This window comes from Trypanosoma rangeli, assembly GCF_003719475.1.
Source record: "Trypanosoma rangeli strain AM80 chromosome Unknown Tra_15.4_contig_00115, whole genome shotgun sequence".
NCBI lineage: Eukaryota > Euglenozoa > Kinetoplastea > Trypanosomatida > Trypanosomatidae > Trypanosoma > Trypanosoma rangeli.
Window position 1 is genome coordinate 41,260 of NW_021705861.1, and position 9,936 is coordinate 51,195.

At 50.1% G+C, this 9,936-nt stretch overlaps 3 protein-coding genes across 3 annotated transcripts, besides 6 other annotated features; all 3 read left to right on the forward strand.

Annotated features, from left to right (window-relative positions):
• Positions 1–809: 809 nt before the first annotated feature.
• On the forward strand, positions 810–3,272 carry TraAM80_04111 (putative UDP-GlcNAc:PI a1-6 GlcNAc-transferase; the record flags this gene model as incomplete). Its single annotated transcript, XM_029381055.1, has 1 exon — positions 810–3,272. One exon carries the CDS (start codon positions 810–812, stop codon positions 3,270–3,272), a length of 2,463 nt encoding a protein of 820 aa, XP_029239081.1.
• A 213-nt stretch (positions 3,273–3,485) lies between these two features.
• Positions 3,486–3,524: a sequence feature (A-rich).
• A 610-nt stretch (positions 3,525–4,134) lies between these two features.
• Positions 4,135–4,163: a microsatellite.
• A 46-nt stretch (positions 4,164–4,209) lies between these two features.
• TraAM80_04112 (putative protein kinase) lies at positions 4,210–6,153 on the forward strand (the record flags this gene model as incomplete). The annotated part of the gene is made up of 1 exon (XM_029381056.1): positions 4,210–6,153. One exon carries the CDS (start codon positions 4,210–4,212, stop codon positions 6,151–6,153), a length of 1,944 nt encoding a protein of 647 aa, XP_029239082.1.
• A 107-nt stretch (positions 6,154–6,260) lies between these two features.
• Positions 6,261–6,293: a sequence feature (A-rich).
• A 448-nt stretch (positions 6,294–6,741) lies between these two features.
• Positions 6,742–6,775: a microsatellite.
• A 3-nt stretch (positions 6,776–6,778) lies between these two features.
• Positions 6,779–6,803: a microsatellite.
• Positions 6,804–6,945: 142 nt separating this feature from the next.
• Positions 6,946–7,015: a sequence feature (GA-rich).
• A 649-nt stretch (positions 7,016–7,664) lies between these two features.
• On the forward strand, positions 7,665–9,758 carry TraAM80_04113 (uncharacterized protein; the record flags this gene model as incomplete). The annotated part of the gene is made up of 1 exon (XM_029381057.1): positions 7,665–9,758. The coding sequence occupies one exon, from the start codon at positions 7,665–7,667 to the stop codon at positions 9,756–9,758; it is 2,094 nt and encodes a 697-aa protein (XP_029239083.1).
• Positions 9,759–9,936: the final 178 nt, after the last annotated feature.

Consider the following 9,936-nt stretch of genomic DNA (forward strand, 5'->3'; position numbering starts at 1 on the left):
TCATCGCTCCTGTCCCAAGAGTTCACTTCTGGTGCACCGCTTCCTTACAGGTTCTTATATTTGTCTTATTTTTTTTTCTCTCTTCACTTCTTGTTCTGTCGTTATCGTGAGGTATGACAGCTAACGATCTCACTGAAGCTGTGCCTGCGGCTGAGCTACTTGAAGCCTTCCGGGCCTTTGACACGCGGAAGCTCGGTTGGATCCCCATGTCGACCGTGAAGGCACTTCTCGATAAATTCGGGGACTTCTCCACAGCGGAGATGGAGGAGTTTATTTTCGAGGCGGAGCAGGGGGGCAGAATGTACTACGAGAAGTTTGTGGAGGAAATTGAGTTTGCTGACGTCAGCTAAATACCTGGCGATTATGCCGATGATGTGCGGCGTTGGTAATGCTCATACGCATGCAGATCCTATTGCTTTCTTTATCTCTTTCTGTCTCTCTCTTTTTCTCTCTTTCTCTCTCCTATCGTCTCTTTGTGCAGTGATTTTCCATGGTCATGGTGCTGGATGTAAAAGCAAAAAAAAAGGTGGGGGGGGACTTATTGGGTGTGGTGTTTGTCATGTGTTTCGGTAGATTGACTCTCAACGAGTGAGCCTTTTTTTGGATTTGTGGTCTTTTATGCTTTTCAGCTTTCTCTCCCACACACACCGGGCGTAGAGCTGAGCATTATATATATCTTTCGTCTTCTTTTCTCTCCACATGACTTCGGTGAAAGTGCAAAAGGAGAAGAAAAACAACGGTTAATAAGCCATAGCGACAGTTGGGGGGAAAGCGGTCTCGTGTAGAGTCTGCGGTTGGGGAGAGGGAGGATGGTCTCAAGCATGGCTCTCTCTACCAGCCCGCACGTTTGTACGCTGTTGTGGCCCTTTCTGGAGGAGCAGGAGGGGGCTGTGCGGGGGGACAGTTGGTTGATCGGGTGGAACCCTCGTGGTCTTGTGATTGTGGTCGTCACAATTGTGGAGAGCGATGAGTTTAACGATGCCCTGCATATTCTTGGCCAGATTTGCAGACAGGGGGGAAACGAAAATGTGGAGGTTCGAAGGTTGCAGCACAAAGATGCTTTTAGCGCGACCACATTATCAGTACTTGGTCGGGTGCGTGGCTCACGCCCACCTTTGCATACCTTGGGCAATGCGGCCAGGGATTCGTCGGAGACTTGGGTGCGCTGCCAGCGGCAGCGTAGCGACATCTGGATTGAGCTAGACAAGGGGCCAGTGCTCGACCGGGTGTGGTGCTGTGGGTATAGTGTGCAGCCATGCCATCTGCACGTTATACGAACTAGTTTATGGGATAAATATGCCACATCACCGACGGTGTTTAGTGTCAACGCACGGTTTGGTTGCAACGGTATTATGGAGCTCCTGCAAGGCCTAGAACCTCTCTGTATTCCGGGCGTGCACTCTACCCTGGAGGGCGTGCTACTACCACCACACATGGTGCCCTTGGCAGGCCCTAGTGTAGGTAAGCCGGTGGAAGCGAACATCGACAGGTCGGGCAGCTTGCCTAGGCGCGTTGTTGAGGACTTTGGTGACAGCAACACCTCCATGGATGATGTTCTAAACAGTGGCAACGGCCTCCCATGGAAGGAGGAAGATAGACGGGAGCAGCAAGCTCCTGCGTTGGAGCTGGAGAATGTTGAACCGGTACCCGAAACGCCAGTAAAATTATTACCACCACGGCTTGACTTCCCCACCACTTCTGACTCTGCAGAGGTGAGTCGTCTCTTGCACTCCAACAACCGTGGTCGTGTGTTGCGGAAATACCTCGAATGCTGCGGAAGAAACGTTAAAGGCGGCAGTGGGAATGAGAGGGCTAAGAAGGATGATAAGGCTCCGCACAGCAGCAATGAAAGGCAGATGGATAATAAAATGGTATTGGAGGAGCAGAGCTTCTGGGAGCGACGTCTTTACGCGTCTATTAGTGTGTTGATATCAACACTGATGTTTTTTGTTTCTGGCCTTACAGTTTTAGGAAAAATTTCCTTTACCGCTGCCTTGATGGAGTTTCGTCTCCGCGAATTTATCCACTGGATTTCCCTGCTACAAGGCCGCACGCGCATCTGTGGTCTTCATCCAGTGATGCCACACGTGATACACGAGGATCCTGCCTTTAAACGCTTTTGCGCCGTCAATTTTCTTATTCGTTTACTTGTTGATGGAATTTTGGGAACCTTGGGGAGTCTGTTGTTGGCTCTTGGGGGAGCAGCTCTAATCGCCAAGTCTGGGAACTTCTGTAGGATCTTTTTGTACGATGTGCACATGGGATATATGGAGTGGTTTGAGGGATGGCCTGCAGGACTAAAAATGAATGAGGATTTTAATATGACGCTGTGCTTTTTTTCCAAGTTGGTGCTGAAGACAAGTTGGGATCTTGTGGTAAACTTTAACTGGGTGGAGCTTGTCTACAAAGTGCTTGTGTATATTGCTCCCTTCGGCGCTAGCTGTGCGTTTGCCCTCATCGCCGACGTCAGCGTGCTGGTTTCACTGCATATACAGCTCCTATTCTACGCCATCTCTGTCCCGTACCACGTCATGCGGTTGACGATGAGTAGTCTATTCCTGCAGCTGCGTGGGAAAAAGTACAACCCGCTTCGGCGCCGCACAGACACATATGACTTTGAGGTGGACCAAATGCTTATGGGGACGCTCTTGTTCACGGTGACGGTGTTTCTCTTTCCAACCCTGGCAGTATATTACCTCTACTTTGTATTGGCTCGCAGCTTCATCTGGGTTGTGCAAGAGGGACTTGTGTCGGCGGCACTTGTCACGTTGTATCTCCCGGTGTATCCTGTGATTTATTGGGTGATGAACCGACGGCGGTGGCCAGGCGGTTGCGTTCTCATGAAACCCAAAGTTACACGTGTACTGCACCAGACAAATGCAGCTGGCTCTACCCCGTGCACGTCGGTAACAGTGGAGACCACTGCAGTTTCAAAACCGCTAGGCCTTGACGGTTTCTTGGTCGACTTTCTGGTGGTGCTTAAGACTTTCACGAAGCTGCGCCCTTTTCGCATTTTTGCTGTCATTTACCAGGCAGAAGTTTGGAGAAACACCAACCCAGTGGAACGCCTCATTCCACATCTCCGCGTCGACTGCATGCATTCTGGCAGTTATGTGCCGCCGACTTCCGCGGCGATGACAGGGGCAACTGCTCCTCCAGCGAACACCACTCCTTCCACTGCTTCCGCCCCTGCGTTTACTACTTTTTCCGTTGCGTCGGCTGTGGAGAGGAGGGCGTCGCTCACCGCAGCCACCCAATCACCAAGCACTTAAGGGCCCTCTGGTTGCAGCATAGGAACGGTGTGCGGAAGAAAAAAAAAAATGATGTCGTAGAATTACAACAACACTGCTCTGTGGACAGGACTTGATTGATGGATCTACCGTGTTGAATTGACTCTGCTGCACAGCACGCGTGCTCCGCTGAGCCCGGCTTCCTTCCTTCAGTTTTTTTTTCTTTTTTTGGTATCTGTTTGCCTGAAACATCGAAAACAAAACAAACACACACAAAAAAAAAAACAGTCAAACGCGTCAATTAACGCAGAAGGGAATATACTTAAAAAGGGGGCCCGAAGCCATCGAGTAACATAGGCATTTTTTTGACAGGAAATTAAGGTGGAAAGAGGTTTATACGCAGGAGGGCAAAACTCTCGGCACGCACCAGCTGGGGCCCGGAGGGTTAGGAGCAGCCACACGCAGACGCGGGAAGGCGCATTTTACGTTATTCCGCACCCCGCACCGCAATCCCACAGTTCCCCCTAGGGAGCTCTTAGTGCAGGAATCACGCCGGGTGAAGAAGTGAGCAAAGACATAAGGCTTGCACCATATACGGTGAGGCTCTGAAGGCATAAGTTTCCGTTCATCTCAAGAAAAGGCAAAACAACGCAAAAGCACAACGCGTGCGTGTGTTTATTGCTTCTTGTGAAACGAGAACGCCTTCGAGTATTTTCCCTTCCTTTCATCTATTAGGTCAGCATTACCGTGTGACCGGGTTTTCCATCTCTCTCTGTGTGTGTTTGTTTGTTTGCTCCGCACGTGAGTGCTGGAGGACAACAACGTCGAGTAATAGTCATAAGAAAAAACGGATAAGGTGAGGTGGAAGTTGTCTGCCGCCACCGTTTTCTTTATAGCTCCTTCCATATATATATATATATATATATATATATACGTGCGAAAGAAGTAGGAACAAGAGTTCGGGCGTCCGTCGTTTCTTATGCCTTTGTCAAGGTGGGATGTTGACCCTGCCTTACGGGAGCCGTCATGTGATTTCCAGTACATTGGCAACTATGCCATGGGTGAAACCATTGGGAAGGGAAGTTTTGGAAAGGTGAAGAAGGGTCATCACCTCCCGACTGGGGAGACGGTCGCCATAAAGATACTGAATCGTATCAAGTTGAAGAGTGCCAAAATGGACCAAAAAATCTATCGCGAGATAAAGATACTCAAACTTTTTTCTCACCCCAATATTTGTCGGCTCTACGAGGTTATCTCAACCCCCACCGACATTTATCTCATTATGGAATATGTTGAAGGTGGCGAGTTGTACAGCCACATTGTAAAGAAGGAGGTGTTGACGGAAGATGAAAGTCGTTACATCTTGCAGCAAATTGTTTGCGCGCTGGAGTACTGTCATCATTTTCTTGTCGTACATAGGGATCTCAAACCGGAAAACATTTTACTGGGGCCTGGGCTGCAGGTAAAACTCATTGATTTTGGACTTGCCAATATTATGAAGGATGGTGAATTCTTGGCAACTTCGTGTGGATCGCCAAACTATGCCGCGCCGGAGGTCATTTCCGGTAAGTTGTACTTTGGCCCCGAGGTGGATGTGTGGTCGTGCGGGGTTATTCTATACGCCATGTTGTGCGGGTATCTCCCGTTTGACGAGGACAGTATTCCACTTCTTTTCTCCAAAATCAAGAAGGGGCGATATATTATTCCTCGTCATGTTTCGCATGGTGCACGTGAGCTGATTGAGCAGATTTTAGTTGTTGACCCGCTTATGCGTCTCACGATTCCACAGATTCGCGACAATGTGTGGTTTAACGTGCATCTTCCCATGCGTCTTTCGTATAATGAAACAATATTTTTAACAAGGGAAAAGCGTATCTCGCCAAAGACGGCAAGTCGTGCGGCGAAGATTCTTGGTATGCGGGACCGAGATGTGCGCAGTGAGATTGAAGAGGGCAGTGGTGCTGGCTTTGTTGCCTACAGCATTCTTCTGGATGCAGAGCGAGGGAAACAGATCATCGCGGAAGCAGCCCCGTTTGCGGTAGAAGATGACATGAACGGTGGCTCAAATCGTCTGATAACACATGTATCCAAGGCAACAGAACGTGAACTTAACCTTGGACTCCTGCTCACGCAGAGCCCTGCCATGGAAACACTCCTAGAAGCTGGTGATGCCGCCGCTAACAAGCGTGCCTACAACTGCGGTAACTTTGTTCCGGCGTCCGTACAAGAGACGAAATTGTTGTCACTCTCCTTGCATACACCTGCCTCGAACGGCAATTTTAGCATTTCAAAGCGGCCGGACTCCCTTACAGAGGCATCTAACCCGTTCGGCTCCAGTATTATTGGAAGTAGCAGTAGTATACCCCGCCCGTCCGTTCTTTCCGCCAGCAAACGCCCCGGATCAGGCAATGCGCTTGCCGCAAGCTTGAGTGATCGTCAACATGTTGGGTCCGTTGCGAAGTCTCACGTGATTTACACAAAGGATGAGGAGGACTTTATTGTTCGGAACAACTTTGGCTGGCGTATTGGGTTAATGAGCGACTTCAACGCCGCCGTCTCACAAAATGTCCTTTACGGCACGCTAAGAGCCTTTGAGATGGAGTGGAAAGTACTGGCGCCATTTCGTCTGCTGGTCCGCACGACGCCGAGGACGTGGGCCAAAATTGGTTTAGCTCCAACAAAGTCGCCGCCGACACCGCTGACGATAGATATCTTGGAAGACGCCAATGACAATGGTGCAAACCCAACAACGAACGCTCTCACTGCCACTATTCCACAAGTGGTTGTAGCCCTGTATTTGTTTCGTATTCAGGAGAAGCATGACAAGGGTTATCTAGTGGACTTCAGCGTAGTGAAGGGTGCACTTCTCGCTCTCGATGTTGTGCTGCGCCTTTCAGCGACACTTGTTCATCGCATGGGATGAGTCTTCTCTCCCAAACCCTGGGAGAAGAAGAACTGAGGACTAGCCGGCATCCCGGGGTTCAACACGAGTAGAGGGGAGGAAAGGGGCGAGGGGGAGCACCATTCGTGAAAAGCAAAGAAAAACAAAAGAAAAATAAAAAATGTGTAAGACATGTTTTGAGCACAGAGAAGCGTAAGCGTTAAGGACAATACGAAGTGAGCAATAAAGCATATGTATATGTGCCACTAAAAAGTTGACAAGAGGAGTAACCTGATTGATTGTGGGTGAATAGGCACAAATATGATCTTATTTGGATTCATTTGTGTTGATCTTGTTTTTTTTTATTATTATGTCTGTCCAGACTGGGGAAGTGATGACTTTCGGTCTTTCTGGTAATCTTGGCGGTGTGTCGGCCACCAACTGGTCTTCCATCCCATGCGTTTTTTACTTGCTAACTCTTCTCCTTTCGCGGAGCCTCAACGCTGTGTGTATGTGTATGCCATAAGTCCCTCCCCCTAGAAGGAAAGGGTGGAAACATAATGTCTTTGAGGGCACCCAAACACTGCCGTGCGTCTAACTAAAGCTAACACTGATTCAAAGGGGGAGGGCCTCTCTCTCCCCCCTTCTCCCTCTCTCTCTCTCTGCCTGTGTGTGTGTGTGTGTGTTGTGTGAACTGTGTTATCGGTAGAAGATATATCTGTGACATCGGGCAGTCACAGGACACAGTTACCTGAAAGAACAAAAGTATAGCTTGTGTAGAGTAGACACGCATATATTCATACACATATCGTTTGTATTAGTGACGGGGTGGGTAGAAGAGGGGGGGGGAGCGAAACGAGCGCGAGCGCGAGAGAGAAAGAGAAAGAAAGAAAGAAAGAGGGAGTTGTGCATCACACGCCCGTAACTTTTTCTTTTCTTCACTCTCAACTCATGGAGTAGCGAGCAGTCAGGAAAAGTGATGAATGCTTCTATCGGCGCATATGCATCATTGATTTGTCACCGTTTTTTGTTGGTCTTAATTTTATCATCCATTCCACATTTTTTTTTGGTTGTAACTCCCTTCTTTTGCTGGCATACTTCACTCGCTCACTTCCGTGTAGCGTGCATGTGTGCGTTTCACTTTCACACATGCGTGTGTACCATGTTTCCCTTTGTCCCATGCAGGTGTGGGCGGAGGGCGGAACAGGGAGGCAGTGCAAGTGGAGAGAAGTGGTAGTAGATGACGCACAACACAAAGTAAGTATTGAACCTCATTAAATATAAGGAGATACTTGTGTCAATGCGGATGCACCTCTGCACACATTTACACACATGAACATATGTGACTTGGGGTGCATCCGAAGGAGACGCAAGTATGCGGGACGCATATGCCTTACATTCTCTTCTGTGTTGCTGTTTATCCTCTTTCCTGCTCTGTTATTTTGGGTTTCCTCGCTGTTAGCGGTCTCCTTCGGTAGAACAACTCAAACAACTACACGCAGAGAGACAGACACAGACAGGTACAAGAAGAAAAAACAAAAAAGTGGAGGGGAATGCTTTTCTGCTGTGGTCTTAGGCTGAGCAAGTCCCGTCGTGATGGTGTCCCCGATGTGGGGAAGTTGCTTTATGGCAAGCGCAAGAACGCCATTCACACGGCAAGTAAAGCGAAACCGTCTGTGGTTGGGATGCTGATGCAAGTGCCTGAATCGGAGTTACGTCAGGCGGCTTGGCGAGCCGCAAATGTGAAGGAACTCAATCAGTCAACTCTCTCGGAGGTGCTTAAAAAATACCGCGCCGTCAATCGTCTTGACCGCTCCCAGGTGGTGGTGGCGGTGGCCGACGAGGTTCATCTGGGGTTGACGTCATCGCAGTACTGTACCTTGATGGCGCATGCCAATGACAACAAGGACTACCAGACTGCCCTGCACTACTGGAACCGTGCATGCAGTGAAAAGAAGGCCAATGAGAAGGTGCATGGGGCTCTTCTCGCTGCATACCGTGGTGCGAGCCGTTGGAAGGATGCGGTACAGCACTACAATGCTATGCTTGAAGATAAGATGATTCTTGACCCGTACGCCCTTCATACAGTTATGAATACTTGTAGAAGAGCAGATGCCTGCGATTTGGCAATTTCAACGTTTACCAGGGCTGTTCGTTCAGGGGCTACTCCCAACAGTGCCGTCTACCTTGAGCTTTTGCGATGCATGCAGCAGTTGCGTCAGCCTAGCCAGTGGAAGATGAGCCTTGACGTCCTTCGTTCCATTGAGGGGAAAGTGGATCTAACAGCCGGCCACTTTAATGCCGCAATGGCGACGATGGGTGGAGCTCTCTGGCACAAGGGTGTGGAGTTATTTCAAACAATGAAGGCAAAAAATGTGCAGCCGAGCAGGGAGACGCTATCCACGTTGGCCTCTCTCAACCCAAGGAATCTCCCTCACACAGTGCAATGCGTCGCAGAGGCTCACACGCTTGGGATGCCGGTCACCGACGCCATGTACCGTGCGGTCCTTGCAAACTTATTTAGAATGAGCCTTGATCATGAGGCGGTGCGGTTTGTCGAGCGGGAGTTTGTTAGGTGCAGCGAGGATGTCAGCAACCCGGTGAATTCGTCGCTCTCACTAAGCCTTGCCATCGTTGACAGTCTTTTGGCGCACAATAAACCCCAGGAGGCACTTTTGTTTTTCTTCACATTTGAGACGAAGTTGAGCAATATTGTGGGGGCCGCCACCCGTGGGCTTGGCACAGTGGGGCTGCGTTCGCAACGGTGGATTGTGCAGGGGCGCGTGGCTGTCGTCGACCACAACGTTCTTCTTAACCCGCGCTGTGAATCACTTCTTTCTCACTACGATTCCATACTTGTGCCTTTTTCGTCTATCCGGCTTCTTGTGCGTCGGGTTCGGGAGTCAGTTGGCACGGTGAAGGGACGCTACACGAAGTTACGGTTGAAGTGGCTGCAGGAATTTACAGCAGACACGAAAACCCCGGTGCGTGTCTTGCCGATGGCGCACCAACTTATCGCCCACAAGTACATCCTCGATGGACCCATCACCTCCGAGTCGGTCGAGTGTTTGCGCGAGACAGCACAGGGGACGAAGGCAGAAGAGGCACAGGAACAACTGCAACAGCAACAGCAACAGCAAAGGAGCTGCACCGCGCCGCTGTTAATTCGAAAAAGGAATACGTTCTTCTCCGCCACTGATTTTGTGGCTCCTTTTCCTGGAGGGGAACTCAAAAACGGGGCAGAGTTGGCGGCCGCTGGGAAGCCTGATGAGCCCCCTGTTGTCAGCAGCTGCAGCAGTAGTGGTAGTCGCCGTCGTACGGTTGTGCTGAAGAATCCGGAGCGCATGAGCGCCCCGGAGCGCGTGCTTGCTGTGGCAGTGATGCTCAAGTCGCTAAACCCTGACGCTAGTGTGCATGTTCTTTCACCTAATCTTGTGCAGTTGCAGGTGGTGAAAAGGTGGAATCAGATGCACCCCCTCACGCCCTTGACGATGGTTCGGTACCCTGAAGAGGTGGGTGTAAAGGCACCTGCCGAACAGCAGCAGCTGCCTATTGACACATGCAAATCAGCGGCGCTCGTAGAAGAAAATGCAGACCGTGACCGAGTGTTGCGGCAGGAAAGACGGCCTCTCTTTGTCCCTTCGTGATCCGAGTGCCCTCGCTTTCTATCTTTTTCTCTTGTGGACAGAGGCAGCTTCCGCCTCAGCAACAGCGGCTCCGTCAATGGAATGATGTACTCACATGGTTCACAGAGGTGCACTGGCGTATCTGACGCGAGAAAACACAGACGATAAAGTTAAGAAGCGCACACAGAAACAAAAAAAA